General features: G+C 39.2%; 1 protein-coding gene across 1 annotated transcript in view; it reads right to left on the reverse strand.

Annotated features, from left to right (window-relative positions):
• LOC120567745 (complement C3-like) overlaps nucleotides 1-22,158 on the reverse strand; it is a 44,731-nt gene extending 22,573 nt beyond the window's left edge. Inside the window, exons 1-19 of the mRNA XM_039814729.1 lie at nucleotides 22,014-22,158; nucleotides 21,912-21,929; nucleotides 21,698-21,733; nucleotides 19,161-19,199; nucleotides 18,334-18,523; nucleotides 17,098-17,263; nucleotides 16,274-16,344; nucleotides 15,968-16,059; nucleotides 15,165-15,247; nucleotides 11,132-11,219; nucleotides 8,835-8,937; nucleotides 7,679-7,793; nucleotides 5,264-5,379; nucleotides 5,003-5,146; nucleotides 3,912-4,127; nucleotides 2,880-3,080; nucleotides 1,987-2,142; nucleotides 1,525-1,654; nucleotides 40-108 (exon numbers count right to left, since the gene is read on the reverse strand). Coding sequence (XP_039670663.1) covers nucleotides 40-108; nucleotides 1,525-1,654; nucleotides 1,987-2,142; nucleotides 2,880-3,080; nucleotides 3,912-4,127; nucleotides 5,003-5,146; nucleotides 5,264-5,379; nucleotides 7,679-7,793; nucleotides 8,835-8,937; nucleotides 11,132-11,219; nucleotides 15,165-15,247; nucleotides 15,968-16,059; nucleotides 16,274-16,344; nucleotides 17,098-17,263; nucleotides 18,334-18,523; nucleotides 19,161-19,199; nucleotides 21,698-21,733; nucleotides 21,912-21,929; nucleotides 22,014-22,096 — 2,116 coding nt within the window. The 5' untranslated portion in view covers nucleotides 22,097-22,158. The remainder of the gene's footprint in view (nucleotides 1-39; nucleotides 109-1,524; nucleotides 1,655-1,986; nucleotides 2,143-2,879; nucleotides 3,081-3,911; nucleotides 4,128-5,002; nucleotides 5,147-5,263; nucleotides 5,380-7,678; nucleotides 7,794-8,834; nucleotides 8,938-11,131; nucleotides 11,220-15,164; nucleotides 15,248-15,967; nucleotides 16,060-16,273; nucleotides 16,345-17,097; nucleotides 17,264-18,333; nucleotides 18,524-19,160; nucleotides 19,200-21,697; nucleotides 21,734-21,911; nucleotides 21,930-22,013) is intronic.
• Nucleotides 22,159-22,726: the final 568 nt, after the last annotated feature.

Consider the following 22,726-nt stretch of genomic DNA (forward strand, 5'->3'; position numbering starts at 1 on the left):
GTGAGCAATTAATGCAGTTCATCCACTCATTTTACTCACCCAGCTCGGCTTTACGCTGCAACTGTTCAGCAGAGCGCCTCCTTCTGGCACTGCCTGGACACTGCAGGGCTGACGAGAGGAGGGGAGAAAACATCTTTAACCATGGCTTGAACTCTTTCTTTTCTACTGCCATCAGACTCCTAAACAGCGATAGGAGTTTATAATCATGGTCTACCTCATATACCTGGACTCGACTGTTTACATTTTTTCAGTTTGCACATGCAGAACTTGCACTGTTTACATTCACACTGTTTATAATTATTATTGTTGCTTTATTTTTCTGCCTTTTAAAATTGTTTTATTTTGTATATTTGTAGTATATATATTGATTGTAAGATTTTACATTGTTTGGCATTCTATGGATAGCAAAGTAAGAATTTTAATTGTACAGGGAAACTGAATGTATGGAATTGAATGTACAATCAATACTCATTTTGTTCATCTGCTTGTCTCTATCACAGACATTCTTTAAAAAAAAATCAACATATCTGATAAACAATGATCAGTTATATAAAAAAAGATCAGTGCTGCCAGTCTGCCATAGATACCAAGAATGTAATAGTATGCAGTTTGAGCAATTACTTATTTACAGGATTACAGGATGGATCAATATTACACTGCCTATCTATAGGGAGCCCGAGCTAGACTGATTCAAATCTTAAGCTGATTCTAAACATATAATGTTTATATACGATTATTTTCATTTGCAGTAGAAGAAGTACTATAACAGTTTTCAAGTATTTGGGGTTTTAGTCGAGAGTTTTATTGTCCCAAATATCTACCTAAATGTTGTCATTTTATCAGCCTTTAATATGAGTTCCTGTTTGTCACAGTCCACCACCTATAATAGCTCCAGTATTTCTCCACTTTGAGCAAACACACAGTGCAAACATGGCCTAGAGCTGCTATAGAGCGAAAGTCGGACTCAAACCGACGACATTGCTCCTTTTTACAGGAACTACGTTGGGAATTTTACAATTTCTGTTAGTTTATTTTGTATGTTTTTCTTACGGTGTATAAGTTCAAGTTCATTGTCTTTACAGCTAACTGTAACAAGAGAAGACTGGCAGAAAAGGCTCTCCCTATATGTGCTATATTTTCAACATCCGTCCCATTTTTCAGTCACAAACAACAGCTTGCAATTGAGTTTCATTCACTTCTTTATCCAGTTCATTACCTTCCGGTAGTTTTAAAGCAGAGTTTGCATTTCTAGACTTTTTTTATAGCTTATAAATAAATTAAGCAATAGGAAGTACTACAATCATTTACAGAGTTTGTTCAAATCACAGCATATGAAGTAATCCTGTGAACTAGTCTGTGTTTTGCTCAACAGTTTGAGGTGAGAAGCTAGAATAAGGAACCCCTCGAAAATGAAATGATTCATCTCAAGGGGTTATCCTACTAATCAATACTCTATATAAGTGGATGACTCAAATCTCATCTCATGGGCTGAGCGTGCAGCTGCTGCTCCATTCTCGTAGGTACCTTGTCTGGTTGTGGTTTGAAACCCGGCGCTGGAGGCGTAGAGCAGCCCTGCTTCTGAGAACACCGCCTTGGCATCTCTGCCACCCCCTCGGGAGCAGCCGATGTCTCCCTGCTCCACCGTACCCCAAATCTGAGGAAAGGGGAACATGAGTTTTTTTTTTTTTTTCAGGATAGCATTTTGATAAAAAAAAACACACAAATGATACTAGTTGGTACAGAACAAAAAAAAAATGTTGACTTGTAACACCATAACATTCCAATGTCTTCCATTAAGTCACTTAAAAACTGACCTTTATAACTAATAGACAAGTTTGCAAAGAAATAAATACTTTAAAACAAAGTGGAAAAACTATGTTTGATTGGTTAAAAAAAAAAAGAAGAAATTTATAAAGATTTTTTTCAGTTTGAGGTTTTTATTTTACAAATACATTGTTTACCTTTCACACACACACACACACATACCTTCCTCTGTGTAAGTCTGTCCCTGTTGAGAAGATACACAGCGTTGTCCACAGCCACCAGGCTGACCTTTGCCCCCGGATCGCCTCTGATCTTAAAACTAAAGCTCTTCCCAGGCGTGTAATCTCGACGTATGCCGTCCACCGGCCCGACTTTCAGCTGTAAATAAAAAGCATCGCCACAAAGATGTACAAAAGACAGAAAAACAGAAAAAAATACTAATTTCCAACAAACCCCACAAAAAAAGACCAAAACCAGCAACATGTTTGTCTCCCCGACTTCCCTACCCTGTCAGTCGCACTCTGCCCCAAACTCGTTGGTTCCTGCTAAAAACAGAAATCTATATAAATTGGTTAGGATTATACTACTAAATTATTTATTTAGTAGTTTAGTTATTTCCAAAAACATCTAGACGCTGTAGTTTTTAGTGAATGTAAACAGTCCAGGGACTATCTACGAACATGAATGAATCCACATTTGGTGCTCTAGTGAGTATTTGGGTCGGCAGGACGATGGAAGTTGGGTTGAGTCAGAATAAACTAATAAAGGAACATGTCACCCAGTACAACAGTGTGGCTCACTGATGTGCTTTTGTTAGTTTTTGGACAACAATGGAGCTCTATGGCACAGAGGAAGAAGATAGATCAGGCTTTAATATACACACAAACACTTGATAGTCAGATCAATTCATTGTTGTTTTGGTCTTTTCATGGGATTCATGGAAACTAAGAAAAGATAAAGGACAGCCTGATGCTTTATGCTTCAAGCCTTTTTTGTTGCATAAGAACACTTTTAGCATGTTGACAGACACACGCAGTGAGTGCTGAACTCTTTCAGCTATGCAACAAACTCTGTTAGCTTCTCTAGTGACCTATGAGACTGAGCCGATCACTCACCCCTCCAACACAGGAATCTGCCACATCTACCCAGATAGAGTCTGGCACCACCTCCTCCATCCCCGCCCAGGGAATACTGTAGAACGCCACAAAACGGAACGATGGCATCATCTCCGGGGTGACCGTCACTCCGACGCTGGTTTCCAGCTGCCCCGTCACATCTATACGCTCGGCGACAATAATTTTGCCTTTATTCAGCACCTGAGGGAGTTGTGGGGAGAAAGTCATGATCAGTACAGGTTTTGTATTGCTGTTATTTGCCGATGGTCAGTGGTGTAATGTACTGAAACTAAGTACATTTACTCAAGTACTGAACTTAAGTACAAATAGTGATTTTGATGCTATCATAGTACTGCCCCTAGCACTCCCATTCAAAAGTCCATTTGACCGAAAATGACAATACGGTAAATCTTAAAAGTGGCGTTTCCGTCCTAATTATGCTTTTAAACGAAAGTTTGACTCAAGTACATTCACAAAAAGAACCAAGGTTGCATTTTGGCGAGAGTTACACTTTAAAGTACTCTTACTTTACTTGAGTCTTTTTTTTCATGACACGTTCTACTTCTACTCCGCTACTATTGTACTTTTTACTCCCCTACATTAATCTGACAGCTTTAGTTACTAGTTACTTTACACATTAAGATTGTTGCACACAAAACACATGTAGTTTATGAAATACGATGTGATATTATAAACTGTCCAACAATATAACAGCCAACAAGTCCAACTGAAATGATAAGCTGTTTAAACACAGAACTGTTTGGATTGTTTCCAGTTTCTAAATTGTGAAGATTTTTCTTCATTGGGTACTTTTACTTTTAATACTTTAAGTACATTTTCCTGATGATACTTACATACGTTTTCTTAAGTAACATTTTCAATGCAGGACTTGTACTTGTAACAGAGTCTTTTTATAGTGTCGTATAAGTACTTTTCAAGTAAACAATCTGAAGACTTCTTCCGCCATTACTGATTTTTCTACTTTTACTCTCTACTTTCTGACTTCCAGTTGTACTGGAAATGTTGTCTCACCAGGTAGGTAATGTGTTTAATGTACTGTCTGTGTGTCGGGTCTGCAGGAGCGATTATCAGCTTCAGGGACAGTGTGTCATCTACAGACACCGTGGCGGTCCCTGTGGAGATGTACAGGTAGTTCTGTTGGTCCCGGTTAAAGGCGACGTACGGCTGAACGGTGATTTGTTTCTTGGCCTGCTGATCTGGTCTCAGGTCCGCCTGCGTGGTCTCAGCCTGGGAAACAGACAAAATAAAAAATGAATTAAGGTGTGTGACAGTTCTGACTTTTTAATCCCAAAAGTAGACAAAAGAAATCAGGAAAAGACATTTTAAAAAAGATGTTCTAATACCACAGATTACAAAATGTGTATCTAATGGGTCTATGACAGGGATGTCAATAATAACCAATTACAAAATAATGTCTTCTGAAGACACTCAGGCACTTTTGTATGTTAATTTTACTTTTAAAATGTATTTATTCATTTGGATTATTTATTTGATTCATCTGCTGATTTGTTTGGGCAGTTTTGCGTGAAAAATGTCTTTAACAATTAATAGATTATCAAAAAGATTTGATCCTGACTAACTATCTGTTGATCAACTAATCAATCTGAATCAACCAATCATGTCAGCTCTGTTCAAAAAATCATAATTACAATTTTAGATACCAAACTTTTCAAGGATACCAAATATGACACGCTGAACTTTGGGGAAATGTCTCAACACATCAAAAAGCTGAATGATGAAGCATGAAACAAATTCATTTTTAAATGTGCTTAGAGGTCTGTAGAAATGATGTCAGCTGGTGAGCTACAGTTTCTTTAGCTGTGGTGAGACGATAATAAAAACTTAAATGGTCCATGTCAGTACATCAGGCCTTTCTTTCAACAACTGTTACAGGAGGACACAACAAGATAAACACATGTGTAGAGCAAACAATGGCAAATATTTAATTAATACAAGAAAGAGCAGAACATTTAGAGTAAAAGTGAAAGGAGGAAAAAGTGTAAAGCAAGAACAGAAGCCATGCTGTTGTGTGTAAAAGAATTAGTTAGAATTAGTTAAATTCTCCCAACATTCGAGTAAAAGCAGAATGCAGTCATACTAACAGTAATGGTTTGTGGCTGTTGATCGCGGGGCATGTTGATGGTGACCCTGCTGTTACTGGTGGAGATAACCGTGGACACGCCCTGCAGCTTCACATTGACTGGAACGTTACGGGCCGGGGAACCATCATGGTGGCTCACCTGGATCTGGAATGGAAAGGATTTTGTGATTTTATACACTTGTGGTGTTTAATTTTACTGGACATAAACAATAAAGTATCCAGTTTTAGTAGACAGATCATTAACATAGATGATAGTCCCTACTGTAAAGTCCAAGGGCAGGCCTGGCTTGAAGTACTTCGGTATGTCTTTGAAGGATAGGACGTACAGAGACTCCACAATTTTAATTCCAGTCTTCTCTGCTTCAACCAGATCACTGCCTGTACAGTAGAAAAACAAGGGTCAAATACTACTAATAACCACAAACTTGAATCATTAAACCCTTGTGTTGTCCGCGGGTCAAATTTGACCACTAGTTTTTATTTCAGAAATATGGGTTTCTTTACACAAAATTGCCCCAAAAATGACATGAATGCATGGATGTATGTTGTGATCTTCGCAGGTAAAACTGATGATTAATTTTTATTTAATTTTGGGTGTTTTATTCAATTTGATGTCATTTGAAAAAAAATGTTAAATGGTTTCAAAAACAGTATCCTGACTAAACTTTACATTTACCTGTATGTGATCCACTCAACATCCTCTGATCTTAACTATAAGGATAAATAATTCACAATTTCTGCCTTTGAGGTAAAAATGAGGTATAATGTCATATAAACTACATTTATTGACCATGACAAAAGCACTGAAAAAAGCTCATGGTCAACAGGTTAAGGAATCGAGACACAAAGGTCCCCTGTGGTATTTTGACTTTTTACACCATGTCACACACTTAATGGATTTAACAGTTCCTGAAGGAAAACTGCATATTCTTTTTTATTTTAAAGGGTAAAAACAAATATATTTTAATGCACTGTCACATTGTTTGTACCAATGTTTAAATCTGGAGGCTTTTCACATCTGTCCAAGTTTTCAAATAGCTTGAGTCAGTTATCAAATGCAGAAATAAACAGGACCTTTGCATTCAAACATCTAAAATAACTCCTCCCAGTTTCAAACTCATCACAGTTTTATGTTTTGTAAAATGCCCCACATTTCCCAAGAGCTGAGCCACGGGGGAATGTGATGACTTGTCTGTCCAGAGGGTCAAAGGTCATGTTGATACAACTCTAACCCCCCGGGCATTGAGCTGTCCTGTACAATGAAAAGAATAAACTGTGGTCTGTTTAGGACATTTTGAAGAGTTTGGTCTTACTAGGCTGTGGTGCAACGAACAAGGCAAACACAATAGATACACTGCAAATCCCAGTTTGTTTTGTAATCCAGTCTTGTTAAGGTAAAAACTCAGGAGCAGCACGACTGATTTCACATATGTGAAGAAGTTTCGGGAGACTCTGATGAATTACACAGAAGTATTTAATGGACCCTCAATTGAAGAGAAAATGTAGGCATGCGGTACATTTTAACCACGATGTGTTATCGGGTCGTGCCGTCCCAACTCGCTGAAGTTCCTTTCTTTCTGAAGGAGTATTTAAACTCATGCTGGAGGCGTTAAGTTTAGCTGAACCTTCAATGTAAACAAAGGATATTACAGGTGCCGTAAACACAGATGCTTAACCCAAATTTCTCAGCACACACAGAATGTGTTATATGTTTGCTTCCTCCATGAACTTGGCACAGACTAAAGTATTCCTCTGCCTGGAAAGGTTATGAGGTTATGTTGGACACTGACCTGAATGACACCTGGGTACCACTCTCTCAACTTACATAGCATGAGTTCATAAGCTGGAAATTCCATCACAAGTCTCCTACAGTACGTTGTGTCAGCACAAGAAAGATAATTGAACTCTTTAAGGGCACTATCTTGCACCCGGCGCAGCGCAAAGCCCGACGCAAGTGTCTTTGCTAGTTTAAGACCGACGCAGTTGTCAATTTCCCGTCCAGCGCCCACGTCGTTTAAAAAGCAAATGCACCTGCGCCCATCTTTGCTGGTCTTACAGGGAGGTGTGTTCAGGTGAATTCTTGCCGTTTTGCTATCTTGAGGCAGCAGGACGTGACATTGACCAACAAAAACCTGGTATAGTCAATAGCGCAGCATTTCATTGTTATTTTAACAACGCATTAGTAAAATGTGCCTAGCACCATGCACACTATGCTTGTTACACACAAATAGGGACGCGCAGCAGCACACAAACATGCAAAAGATTACAAATACAAATATGACGGTGCAAATCCGCCATCATAATAGCAATGCGCCAAGGTACAAACGCGCGTAGCTTTAAAGGGAATGGGAGATGTCCCTCTGATTGGTTTATTGCATGTTACGCCCAAAACACACCTATGAATTAATGAAGACATTAAGTACAACCCTTTTGAACCATGCGCCTGGCGCACAGACCCCTTTTTCAGCCGTCAAACTAGCAAAAGTGGATTTGGACACGCCCTAAATGCACCTGCACCATGCGCTTCACGCTGTGCACTTAGATCGTTAAAATAGGGCCCTAAAGGAACGACGTCACCCATGTTTGACAATTTTTGTGTACACATTTTCCGAATGACTATTTATTGACTTTCTGTTGGTTTTTTTCTCCTGTGTAGCCACTGACCCAAAGTGCTTACCTGACTTGGTGAGCACAGAGGCCTTCACATACACAGAGTTGCCCACCAAAGATCTAACATCGGGGTAAGCTCTCTTGATCTCCTCCATGCTCAGACGGATCACTCCTTCATCCAGCTGCAGGAGAACAAGAAAAGAAAGTAATTTCACGAAACATTTGATGGAAAAAAAGCAAAATTGTTCCACTTTTACAACTGATTTAAATACTGTTATTTAATATATTACTTATTATTAACCAATATTTATAATTACAACAAATTAAATCTTATCTCAAGGTCCTCTTACGGGCTTCTTCTGGAGCTTTTAAAGGTGCAGTACGTACTTATAAAACTAACTTTCTGTCATATTTGCTGAAACTGACCCTATGTTCGAGTAGAACTACATGAAGCAGTTTAATTTAATTTAAAAATAAATCTGGCTCCTCTGGCACCACCTACAGCCTGTAGTGCGATTTGCAAAAATCCACCGCTCCCTGTTCAGATGCACCAATCAGGGCCAGGGGGGGTGTCTAACTGCTGTCAATCACTGCTCCTGCACGCACATTCATTCTCCCTTGTGGGGGGAGGGGCTTAGGAGACCATTTTGGGCTTTAGCGGAAAGGTTGGAGGGACTTTGAAGTTGTCGATATTCACATTTTTTGGCTAAGTCCTGGATCTTTGCAATCCTACCTATGGCACCCCCACAGTCTTGATAAGCAACTGATACTGACACACTTATACTTAGCAAACTTCCTCCCCTGAGGAAGGCTGTGAGATTTGGTTGAAAGCTCTAGAAAAAGCTTTTACGGTGGACCTTGAAGTAGGATTTCTTCTTTTTGTCAAACTACTATTTCAAAGTTCAAGAATGAACGTTCACACACATTTGTTTTCAAAAAAGCCAAATTACTCTGTGCTGCACTCACTCAGAGTTGACAGGGGAACTCCGGGCAAAGCAGAAACGCAACGCAGAAACACCACAGTAATGTTTACTGAGCACCAAACATGGTAATAAGTTTAATAGGAAAGCAAATAAAGACAATGCTAAAGAGAACCAAAACTTGTAGTAGCAGCAAGAAATTATCAAATGCATGGCTCACAATTGTGGCAGGAAAAATGTCATGACAGCACCGATAAATCAGAGACAGCAGTCAATGAATTTTAGGATGGAGCAGTGACTCACATCCGACACCTGCTTCACTGAAGGCAGCCTTCTCATCTCTTGGTTGATCTTCACTCCAAACACCACATAGGCCGTCCCCTGGACCGGCTCCCCATACAGGTACCTGAAACGCAATCACAACAATGGTCAGTCCACAGTCAATCATTCTTTTCTTATAGACAAGAATTTGCCTATATGAAAATAATGCCTATATTTGTATAGCACATTTCAGTAACAAGGCAAGTCAAAGTGCTTTACATAAAAAATTAGTGCAGTTAAAAACAATCAAAAACATTCATTAAGGAGAATATGAAAACACCTAAAATAAGAATAAGACAGGTATGAAATGCAGGAATAAAAGTTACAATGCAGTGTAAGAACAAATACATCAGAAAGAAAAGTCTTCAGCCTTGATTTAAAAGAACTGAGAGTTGCAGCGGACCTGCAGTTTCCTGGGAGTTTGTTCCAGATATGTTGTGCACAAAAATAATCAACGCTGCTTCTCCAAGTTTAGTTCTGACTCTGGGGACAGACAGCAGACCTGTCCCAGACCACCTGAGAGGTCTGGATGGTTCATGTGGATGGTTATATACTGAAACATTCTGGAGGAAAATCTGGATGTCATCAGATATCCTCATTGATGAGGTTTATGTGTCCATGTGTATGTTCCTGTGGTTTCAGAATGAGGACCAAAGCAAGAAAATGTTTGCACCTCATGAGTTCTTCAGAGGCTAGTTTGGACCAAAGATATGGTTTTAAATTTAGATTAGATTAGGCTATCCACAACGTTCCACTTCCGGGATTGCTCCGAAATTCTGCCGGATGTCCGTCACCTTCCGCTTTCTTTGTGTTGTAATTTTAAACTCCGGGGGATTTCTGAGGACTATGGTTAACTGCTCCTCAGATCTCTGCAGGGTAAATCCAGACAGCTCACTAGACTTTCTGTTCAATCTGAGTTTTCTGCTGCACGACTAGAACAGCCTTTGAACGTACGCATGTTCCACCAAAACAAGTTCCTTCCCGAGGCTATTTTGCAGCGGCATGGCTCTTTCTGGAGCTTAGTGCTGCCCATGATAATTGTGATTGGTTTACAGAAATGCCAATAAACCAGAGCACGTTTCTCTGCCATCCCGGAATGCTATGTAGACTAGCCAGACCTTCCTCCGCAGAGCTATGGGGGAAGGTATGGCAGTGCGAGACTAGGTTAAAACTAAAAGCAAAATTGGTAGGAGTTAAGGTAGAGAATTAATTGTCACCAGGAGTAACAGTTGAAATTCAATCAGTAGTATTTTAGATTAAAGTGATGGTTCGGAGTAATTCACCCTAGGGTCCTTTGCACCATGACCTCGAGCCAAACACCCCCCCAGAAGCTTTTTTCACCTGGGTCTAACATTGGGAGAGTTAGCTAGAGTAGCGTTATCAGCTGAATAGCTTAGCACAGGGGCTAATGGACCCACGTTTGTATCTTGTAAGTTACCCCACTAATAATGCCCGAAATGATACCAAACGTCTACAAGTAGTACAAATAGGTTATGCTCTCATAAAACGATGGATTGGAAAGTTTGTAAGTACACCAGAAGTTTATGAACACTTGCCTGCTCTCTTCAGCTCTCTGCTGCTGCTGCTGCTGCTACCTGCAGTTAGACGAGTGCTTAGGGCCGTCTACAAATTTAACACCGAAAGAGATACAACAAAAATATTTATTAATTTAATGATTAAATAAGGTAATGTCTCCAAACTTACCTCAATTATTACTTGTCTCCTGCTAGTTATACTACAGCACTTACTTTAAAAAAAAGTTAAATTAAAAATATTTTAGTTGCATCTCTTTTCGGTGTTGTAATTTGTAGACGCGCCCTACTCGTCTTATAACAACAACAGCAGAGAGCAGAAGCCAGCAGGCAAGTGTTATTTACATAAACTTCTGGTGTACTAAACTTTCCAATCCGCTGTTTTAGGAGAGCATATACTTTACAACGTTGGTATCACTTCGGGATAGTGGGAGTACGAAGATACTAACACGATGAGTCCACCCTCGCGCTAAGCTATTCAGCTGATAACGCTGCTAACTCTCCCAATGTTAGACACAGGTAATAGAGAATCGTTTTGAAAGGATTCTAGGGGGAAATACTCGAACCATCACTTTAAAGTTCACTTTAATGGGTCAGTGAATGAATATGGCCAAAGGATGTATAATAAACGTGTGTGTGTGTGTGTGTGTGTGTGTGTGTGTCTGTGTGTGTGTGTGTGTGTGTGTGTGTGTGTGTGTGTGTGTGTGTGTGTGTGTGTGTGTGTGTGCGCGCGCGTGCGTGCCCGACCTGGCCGATATGTCTACTATCAGTTCACTGTCATCCAGGCTGAGGAAGGACTTCCTGGGAGTCAGGGTAACATTGAAGGCAGGAAGCACTGAAACACAACAATAATAGCACTGTATTACAAAGTCAGAGAGCCTCCTAACTTCCACAGAATTTGCATCTTCCCAGAGCATGTGGAGGAGGCCACTAGTACACTTTTTAGTGCGATGAGGTTGAGGGGTTACTCGAGGAGCTTTCTTAAAGGTATAAAGGCGGAGGTCATCGGCAAGTTTAAAAACAAAGAAGAAACTATCATCCGGCCGTCCAATTCCGCCCTGGTTCCCCGGGTTATTACTTATTCAGAAAATCTTAGGAATTATATACTTACCATAAAGAGGAATTTCCAGGGGGCGGGGGCGGATTGTGACGTGCTAAGGGAAGTTTAGTGTGGGGGAGACAAGAAATGCACTATATTTAAGAATCAAGCAACACCAGTATATTTTAAATAAGGGCGATGGCACAACTGTTTTATATGCACATTTTAAACATTTTAAACTCCCTGGCTCTCAAAATGTTCAGAGCATGGGCCTGGAGAGCAACAGAGCCTGGACCACGGCTCAGCGTCGGGCAGCGGAGAGGAAGTGGTCCCATCTTTTAAAAACCATAGAACCTACGGGTCTAAATGAAAAAATACTAAAATGGATCCACTTCTCTTTTTAATCTAAGTTTTACAGGGTATTTTTAGTAATACTTCCTCCCACTGCTCTGGTCTCCTCTCTCCTTAGGTTTTATCTGGACCTCCTCTGCAGCGCATCATACCCAACCTTTCTTTTCCTTGTTTTTTCCGTCTTTCTATTTTAAATTACTTTTTTATTGTTTTAATCTATATTTATGATTAATAATAACTATTTGTTGCAAAATTTCTATATTTACGTCTTTTATCTAATGTTTCTCTGATTTTACTATTCCTTCCTTTCAGAGGTTAATCTCTACCTGCAGAGGAGGTCCTACCTAATATTTTAATGTTTTTTATTTTTAATAATTATTTTTAATAAATATTTTAAAGATGCCTTGGTTGTCCTTTATAACTTTTATTCTGCCTTACCTATATTTCAATAATTTGATTGTACTTTTGTCTCTATTGCTAATATTTATTAATTTTATTATTATTATTATTATTATTACTATTATTACTATTATTTTTATTATTATTATTACGAATTGAATTACTTGCCTCAACATTTTAGCATAATGATACACATGCCATTGGTTTGATGCATTTTTACTAACAGTGTGGTTTTATTCTATGATGTATTTTAAATTATTTATGGTTATTTATTGTGTGGTACTTTTTACCTCTTAAAGGACTTTTAAACATAGCACTTATTACTAAATTTTAATGGTATGTGTATACAGGTGCTGGTCATATAATTAGAATATCATCAAAAAGTTGATTTATTTCAGTAATTCCATTCAAAAAGTGAAACTTGTATATTATATTCATTCATTACACACAGACTGATATATTTCAGTGTTTATTTCTTTTAATTTTGATGATTATAACTGACAACTAATGAAAATCCCAAATTCAGTATCTCAGAAAATTAGAATATTGTGAAAAGGTTCAATATTAAAGACACCTGGTGCCACACTCTAATCAGCTAATTAACTCAAAACACCTGCAAAGGCCTTTAAATGGTCCCTCAGTCTAGTTCTGTAGGCTACACCATCATGGGGAAGACTGCTGACTTGACAGCTGTCCAAAAGACGACCATTGACACCTTGCACAAGGAGGGCAAGACCCAAAAGGTCATTGCTAAAGAGGCTGGCTGTTCACAGAGCTCTGTGTCCAAGCACATTAATAGAGAGGCGAAGGGAAGGAAAAGATGTGGTAGAAAAAGGTGTACAAGCAATAGGGATAACCGCACCCTGGAGAGGATTGTGAAACAAAACCCATTCAAAGATGTGGGGGAGATTCACAAAGAGTGGACTGCAGCTGGAGTCAGTGCTTCAAGAAGCACCACGCACAGACGGATGCAAGACATGGCTTTCAGCTGTCGTGTTCCTTGTGTCAAGCCACTCTTGAACAAGACACAGCGTCAGAAGCGTCTCGCCTGGGCTAAAGACAAAAAGGACTGGACTGCTGCTGAGTGGTCCAAAGTTATGTTCTCTGATGAAAGTACATTTAGCATTTCCTTTGGAAATCAAGGTCCCAGAGTCTGGAGGAAGAGAGGCGAGGCACAGAATCCACGTTGCTTGAAGTCCAGTGTAAAGTTTCCACAGTCAGTGATGGTTTGGGGTGCCATGTCATCTGCTGGTGTTGGTCCACTGTGTTTTCTGAGGTCCAAGGTCAACGCAGCCTTCTACCAGGAAGTTTTAGAGCACTTCATGCTTCCTGCTGCTGACCAACTTTATGGAGATGCAGATTTCATTTTCCAACAGGACTTGGCACCTGCACACAGTGCCAAAGCTACCAGTACTTGGTTTAAGGACCATGGTATCCCTGTTCTTAATTGGCCAGCAAACTCTCCTGACCTTAACCCTATAGAAAATCTATGGGGTATTGTGAAGAGGAAGATGCGATCCGCCAGACCCAACAATGCAGAAGAGTTGAAGGCCACAATCCGAGCAACCTGGGCTCTCATAACACCTGAGCAGTGCCACAGACTGATCGACTCCATGCCACGCCGCATTGCTGCAGTAATTCAGGCAAAAGGAGCCCCAACTAAGTATTGAGTGCTGTATATGCTCATACTTTTCATGTTAATACTTTTCAGTTGGCCAACATTTCTAAAAATCCTTTTTTTGTATTGGTCTTAGGTAATATTCTAATTTTCTGAGATACTGAATTTGGGATTTTCATTAGTTGTCAGTTATAATCATCAAAATTAAAAGGAAAAACACTGAAATATATCAGTCTGTGTGTAATGAATGAATATAATATACAAGTTTCACTTTTTGAATGGAATTACTGAAATAAATCAACTTTTTGATGATATTCTAATTATATGACCAGCACCTGTATATATTTTTAACCTCAAGGGCAAGTAACTCAGACAGTATTTATGACCCCTTTAAAATGTTTTAATTTTTGAATTTAAATAAGATGTTTTTAATATTGGAATAGAATTTATTTTGTATTGGGACGCCAGGCTTTTTTTTTTATTTATTTATTCATTACATAACATAGCTTATCCGTTTTTTTAAGGAGTTCTTTAAAGTGTTTTATTCACACTAGTGGTCCCCTTGTGCCTGTGCCCCTCATAGCACCCATCCTGGGCGCTGCATTTTAACCCAAACCTAACCATAACTTGCCATGACAAAAAAACGAATGAACCTTACTAAAAGAAACGTTGTCATAAACGTTTATGACTTGTTTATAATGTTTATGACACGTTCATGACAGTGTCATGTCACTCTTATGTAGATACCTTCAAGTTAAGTGTAACCGGCTAAACTGTATTGTTCCACAATGTTAAAAATGTGTCGTGGGCGAAACCCCATGCTGCTGCCATTACCATTGAGCTGGTTTGGGATGAACTGGACAGAAAAGTGAAAGCAAAGCAACCTACAAGTGCCACACATTTATGGGAACTTCTGCAACAGAGTTGGGAAGAACTTTCTGAAGAATATTTGATTTCCATTGTAGAAAGAATGCCACGAGTGTGTTCAGCTGTTATATCTGCCAAAGGGGGCTACTTTGATGAGTTAAAAAATTTAGAATACATTTTGGTTTATAAATTGATTCCATGATTTATTTTATAACTTAAATTGTTCATTTGTTCTATTCTTTCATTCAGAGTACAATAAGACATTGAACTGCATGAATTTCAATAAAAACCTGGAAAAATTGGGGTGTTCTAAAACCTTTGACCAGTAGTGTACATCATACACACATAGATGTTATTGAACAAACAACACGGCAAGGTTTCTAAAACACTAATCCCTTAGTAAAAAAACAAACAAAAAAAGTAAATAATTTAATAGTAGTAAAACCAAAGAGATTCTCCCAGTACGTCTTTACCATTGAAAATGTGACATTCAGAGTTTGACCTACCGTATTTCTTCACCTCGAACGGGGAGGTGAATGTGTTCTGCTGCCAGTCGTCAAGCTTTGCAGTCACTGTCCATTTCCCTTCGCTGCCAAAGACATAAAGTCACATCAGAGATCAAAGTTAAGTAACATTCATCCTCTTGGAACCATGAATGTCTGTAAATAATGTGTCAATCCATCTCGTATTTGCGGAAATGTTTCATTGAATAAGGGAGAATTTGGACCTGCTTGTGGCACTATAGTGAAACGGACTGACCAATGTCAGTGTCAGTCAATGTCAGTGAGATTCACCCTCTGGTGATCGTTTGTATAAAATGCCATAGCACATCATCAAATAGTTGTTGAGATATTTTAGGACCATAGAGGTGGATCCAAAAAGCTATTATGCTAGCATAGCTAGAAATATCAATAAGTCATTGACATTTTAATTATGATCTGTCAAATGACTATAAAAAAATTCAAGACAGGTGGTAACAAATGTTATTGTAGAGACGGTGTGAAAACCACTTTCCCCAGAAATCCTGTTTACATTAAGAAAATGCCCAGGACCTATACATGCACTAATGGAGTGATGTCAGAAAAAGGGGTCTGCCCATGACAGGCGCCCCGAGCAGTTGGGGGTTCAACATAGTATGTCCAACAACCAAGACTCTACAATTCTGTGTGTAAGTGAAGCAGGATGGCTGTCAAAAAAAAGAAGTATGAATGCCGAGCTATCGTCCCTGGATAAAAGATTGAGATAAAAACATATAAATTTCTTGGCAGTGGAAAGAGTTGTAAAAATGAGTCAAATAAGTTGAACTTACTTAACAATGTCAGAGAGCGGAAAAGTCTCTGCGTAGACGCCATCAGCAGCTCTGACCCTGGGGATCTGTTTAACCACTATGCCATCTGGATTCTGAAACACACACACAGGGTTAGGGTTAGGGTTCATGTGTCATGACAGTGTTATGACAGTGTCATGTGTTCATGACAGTGTCTTGACACTCTCATGTAGATAACTTCAAGTAAAGTGTTACCAAACTATATAAAATGGGTAAAACAGCCAATCCTCTGAGCCTGGAACAAGAGAATAATATGCAAATCAATTCATCGTCTGATCATTTCTTTACCTGGATATCGATGGTGACTGTGGTGTCAAAGGCTTTAAAGGACGGTGAGGATGCGAAGGCTCTGAACCGAACTGGAGAGGGGCAACAGACACACAGAAAAATGCTCAAAATAAAGTTTTCATGATTTGTACATCAGTCCAATATTACTAATATAAGTGTGTCATCAATTCAGAGCATTATCATTTTTACTGCTACTTCTACTAGTACTTTTTCTCAGACCATCCACTGCTTCCATTACTAGAACTATAATCACTGCTTATATCACCTCAACTAAGAAGTAGCTTTCACTTTTGACGACAAAATAGACATATAAACTTTTGCACTGAAATTACTATATTAGGAAAATATCTAATTGTGATTATTTAGACTGATTTTCGATTGCGATATGATTCCCGATATTGGAGGGAATGATAATTTTTGTATCATTATTCTCATTTTCATTGAAAGAAGTGTGATTTTTTTTTGCGAGGATTTGTACCAAACAAAGATTTTTTCTTTAGTCTGTAGGATATGATTTGTAGGCCGGGATGTCTCTGCAGCACCACAATACTTTATTTTAGAATGGTTTGACACATATTTTGCCAAATATTTCACCCCCCTGCAATTTGGATACTGCACTAGTTCATAGCCCTAATTGAAATGTATTTTTTTAATAATGTTATCCTACACAAACCTTATCAACCAAACTGAATCAGCAGTTTTAACCCAAATTCTAATTGTGGTCTTTCATATCCATGTGGTTATTTCACAGTTACGTTTGTTAGTTAATTTGTGTCATTGATGCACCATTATCATATGTTTTCATCAGCATCTTCAGTTCTCACCAGTATCTCCAGGTTTATAGATGGGTTTGTCTGTCTGGATGAAGATGTATCCAGAGTGAAAGGACACCATCAGTATCCTCTCCTCTGAGTGGTAGCCCCCAAAAATCACCTTCAGATGCACAAACTTGTTCCTTTTCTCTTCACGATTCAAACGATCGGAGGGAAGCTGGGATAAAAAGAGATTCAAATACAGGATGATGTTTAGAATTTGGAAAGCATCATCATGAGAGCAATTGCTGATAAAGACTGATCTCCATCCTGCTGCTTGTCTCCTTAGTTCCTCTGTTGTTTATATCATATTACATCATAAAGCAGGGCTGTAGTCAAGACCACCTTTGTCGAGTCCAAGACCAGAACTAGTCGAGATCAAGTCAAGACTGAGTCCAAAAAGGTTCGAGTCCAAGACAAGACCGAGTCCAAAAAGTTTCAAGTCCGAATCAAGACTGAGTCCAGGACAGAAAAAAAAAAAGTCTTCTGCATGACAGTATCAAGACAATCATTTTGGGTTATTATTTGTTGATCTAAAAGCAAAAACAGTGTCACAACACCCAGGATATGTAAGTATAGCCATTCCCCTTGATATCATATCATCTAATCTAAAGAAAACAGAATGACATATGGTGATACCTCATAATAGCACTGTTACAACTGATACAAACACCAATCCACTACTATTACCACTGCTGGGTACTAGTACTGAGCATTTAAGCAACTACATGACAATATAGCTTCACTCCAGATGTAGTGTAGAACAGAAGTGACCAGTACTGTGTGATTGGTTATCAGGTGGCCAGTGTTTCACTTTCCCTCCAATATTATTACAAACATAATAAAGACACCTGGACTCGGTCGAGACCAAAAGCCATATTTGGCAAGACCAGTGGCAGAGACAAGTCCAAGTCCAAATACCAGCGAGTCCGAGACAAGTCCGAGACCATAGAAAAACCGTCTTGAGTCCGGACTCGAGTCCAAGACCGGACTCGAGTACTACAGCCCTGTCATAAAGTGTGTTTGCATGCACTAAAGCAACCAGATTACTTTCTGCAGTTTCACTACAAAGCCTGCCTTCCCACTGCACTCCCATCAGTCCAAAAGTGCCAACAATAAGGGAGCAGCATCTTTTATCAATAATCCACTCAAAATAAGTAAATAACAAAAGGGGGTCAAAGGTAGAAGAGAAATCTGACTGCCAACCTTTGGCATGTAACCAAAACACAAACAACCCTGGTGAGTCACCTGTATAGACTTGAGAGCATGAAATCCATTTTCCACACTGAGTGTGACCGAGTCCTGGAGGAGGGTAGTGGTTTTACTGAAGTCCAGGATGGAGATGGAGACGACGACGGGGTTGGACACATCGTATGCCTGTAGGTAGATGTTCTCGTGGCTGTCTGTCCTCAGCAGGTCTGGAGCCAGCAAGGTGAACCTGCAGGTAAAAGCCACAACATGAGGCATGGGTAGGTACCGCCATACTCACTATCTATCACTACATCACTACTACTTCATTACTTACTAACACGTCTACTAGACTTTGCTCTCCTACTCAATAACTAATACTTTGTTTTAGAGCTCCTAAAGGATCCTAATTATGTCCTGGAAAGGATCCCATATGTCATTTCTTATGATGTTTACAGGAATGTTCTACACACTGCTGAAAGAAAAGGTGTGTACACTTCCCAACCAGAATTATATTCATAGAAGTGTGGAGATAACTGTATTTAAACTAAATGAATTCAATTATATGAAAGAAAAGTGTAAGAAAAAAGTTTGAGACACTTTTTATTTTGGCATCTGGTCAACATGTTCAGAGGGAGGAGGGACCTGGATTCATTATCTCTGACCCTCAATACTGGAACTACCGTTCTACTATTAACACTAAAAACAAACAATATATACATGTGTTAAATTGTGTTTTTTATAAGAAAGAAAATGATAGAAACACTGCAAAGCTTGTGAAAGGCAAGTCAAGAAATTTAGGAGTGATGAGATGACAGAAGAGAATAAATAAACTGCTAATCCTACAACAGAGTTTGGGCTGACTGTTGTATTAATGCCAACTGTACCTTGGTGAATTAATAACTGTGACCTTTGGGTCTGGTAGGCTGCAAATAAACAGAACAAGTATTAATTTCAGTCATGACACAGCACTGCAAACTAGAACTTAAATAAACGTGTGGTTTTATAACATGGTATTGAGCTTAATTATGGTAACGTGAAAATAATAACAAGGAGGGAAAAGGTAGACATTCATATATGATTACAGGGCATATAACCACTAAAACAGATAGAAGCAGGAATGTATGTGGTTCTCAAAGGTCCCATGGCATGAAAATGTCACTTTATGAGGTTTTTAACATTAATATGACTTCCCCCAGCCTGCCTATAGTCCCCCAGTGGCTAGAAATGGTGATGTAAACCGAGCCCTGGGAATCCTGCTCTGCCTTTGAGAAAATGAAAGCTCAGATGGGCCAATCTGGAATCTTCCCTTTATGATGTCATAAGGGGAAAAGTTACCTCCCCTTTCTCTGCTTTGCCCACCCAGAGAATTTGGCCCCGCCCATGAGAGAGAGAGAGACATCATGACTTGCAAACGAGCGAAGCATGGCAGCAGGTCAAGGCCACACCCCCACCCTCCATCTTGCCCCCCTCTCTCCTCCTCAATAGCATTTAAAGCTACAGACACAGAAATGGCTCATTCTAAGGAAAGCTCATTGTGGGACTGGCTCTAGTGGCTGTAATTCTGCACCAAGGCTGAATTTCGGGAAAGAAACTTCAGATACAGTATTAGGGGACCACTAAGGTCTATATAAAAGAGACTTCAGATACAGTATTAGGGGACCACTAAGGCCTATATAAAAGAGACTTCAGATACAGTATTAGGGGACCACTAAGGTCTATATAAAAGAGACTTCAGATACAGTATTAGGGGACCACTAAGGCCTATATAAAAGAGACTTCAGATACAGTATTAGGGGACCACTAAGGCCTATATAAAAGAGACTTCAGATACAGTATTAGGGGACCACTAAGGCCTATATAAAAGAGACTTCAGATACAGTATTAGGGGACCACTAAGGCCTATATAAAAGATACTTCAGATACAGTATTAGGGGACCACTAAGGTCTATATAAAAGAGACTTCAGATACAGTATTAGGGGACCACTAAGGCCTATATAAAAGAGACTTCAGATACAGTATTAGGGGACCACTAAGGTCTATATAAAAGAGACTTCAGATACAGTATTAGGGGACCACTAAGGTCTATATAAAAGAGACTTCAGATACAGTATTAGGGGACCACTAAGGCCTATATAAAAGAGACTTCAGATACAGTATTAGGGGACCACTAAGGTCTATATAAAAGAGACTTCAGATACAGTATTAGGGGACCACTAAGGTCTATATAAAAGAGACTTCAGATACAGTATTAGGGGACCACTAAGGTCTATATAAAAGAGACTTCAGATACAGTATTAGGGGACCACTAAGGCCTATATAAAAGAGACTTCAGATACAGTATTAGGGGACCACTAAGGCCTATATAAAAGAGACTTCAGATACAGTATTAGGGGACCACTAAGGTCTATATAAAAGAGACTTCAGATACAGTATTAGGGGACCACTAAGGTCTATATAAAAGAGACTTCAGATACAGTATTAGGGGACCACTAAGGCCTATATAAAAGAGACTTCAGATACAGTATTAGGGGACCACTAAGGTCTATATAAAAGAGACTTCAGATACAGTATTAGGGGACCACTAAGGTCTATATAAAAGAGACTTCAGATACAGTATTAGGGGACCACTAAGGTCTATATAAAAGATACTTCAGATACAGTATTAGGGGACCACTAAGGTCTATATAAAAGAGACTTCAGATACAGTATTAGGGGACCACTAAGGTCTATATAAAAGATACTTCAGATACAGTATTAGGGGACCACTAAGGTCTATATAAAAGAGACTTCAGATACAGTATTAGGGGACCACTAAGGTCTATATAAAAGATACTTCAAATACAGTATTAGGGGACCACTAAGGTCTATATAAAAGCATCCAAAAAGCAGCATGTCATAGGACCTTTAATATGTTCTTGTCAAACAAAGTGAGACTAAACATAGTGTATCCTGACATTTGTCCTATTATTGAATCGGCAAAAACATTTTTATTCTGAGTTTCACTGGAAATAGAACATAGAGTCTTGTGTTTTTTTCTAAAGAGCTGTCCCATTATGCAAGATGATTTTTGGTTGTGAGAAATATCTGAAAATCTAAGGCATTGAAAAGGTGAGATTTAAAGATGTTAGACACATATCAGCTACCACTGACGTTCTCTTCATACATCCATGACCACTAAGCTCAGTCTAAACACATCTAAATCTGTATTCATTGTCTAAACCCTGTCATTCAAACTGTAGTTTAGCTTGTTGTTTCATGACTGTTTTAATTCTACTTTTCATTTTGTTACACTGCAACAACAAAAATCCGCAAACAATATTTCTATGTCTGTAGTAATGAAATAAACACAATTAACCTCAAAATACAGTTTTTATACTGTGTGTGTCAGGTTTTATGTTAAGTCCAGCGTTGGTTACTTACTCGTGGAGATCCCAGTAATGTTCTATTGGTGTAAATCTGGGGAGCAAATTAAAAAGATATAATAACTTAAGCTGTCAGAGGCAAAAGGTTGCAACCATAGACTGTATAAAAACTAGGCAGCAAGTGTATATGATCTCTGCATGCGCAAGCGCGCACACACACACACACACACACACACACACACACACACACACACACACACACACACACATACCTCTCATGCCAGGGGGGTCTGTAAAGAACAAAGAATCATTAGTAAACTAAACTGTAAAGATATACAAGCTGTCTTGACAGTCAGCAGAAAACAGAGAGGTACCTTCTCCTCGAAGGGTTAAACTGTCCATTGGAGCTGCAGAGAAACATGAGAAATAAAATGTTGGGAAGCTTCCACCGTCCCATGTTGACTGACTGGGAGCCTCAGTGTCCTATGTCCACAGCAGAGACAGACAACTACTGTAACCCCCGCTTCTACCTCTTCATACACTCATTGTACAGTCAACAGGAAGAGGAGGGGCAACACTTTCTGATCAATAAGAATGACACAAAAACAAACTGCAGGACGCTCTCACCCTCCACCTGCTGCCAAACTATAAATAAAGGGGGTCATTGATGGAGACCAGAGTTCAGCATTAAAATGTCGAAAGCTTTCATTTTAGATTCTCGTAAATCATCCCATGAACGCTGGCACACTGAGTATTGAAGGAGGTTTCTCTGTTTTTTTTGTCAAACTATTTTTAACCAACATCAACCACCCCTCCACTCCCTACAAAAGGACAAATACATTTACGACACCTTTAAAAATCTTTCATCCTGGGTGCCCAGATAGCTCAGTTGGTAGAGCAGGCGCACATATATAGAGGTTTATTCCTGGACGCAGCGGGCTGGGGTTTGACTCTGACCTGCGGTCCTTTGCTGCATGTCATTCCCCCGCTTTCTCCCCCTTCATGTCTTCATCTGTCCTGTCAAACATAAAGGCTGAAAAATGCCCAAAAATAAATCTTAAAAAGAGAAAGAAAAATAATCTTTAAT

This window comes from Perca fluviatilis, chromosome 1 (assembly GCF_010015445.1).
Source record: "Perca fluviatilis chromosome 1, GENO_Pfluv_1.0, whole genome shotgun sequence".
NCBI lineage: Eukaryota > Metazoa > Chordata > Actinopteri > Perciformes > Percidae > Perca > Perca fluviatilis.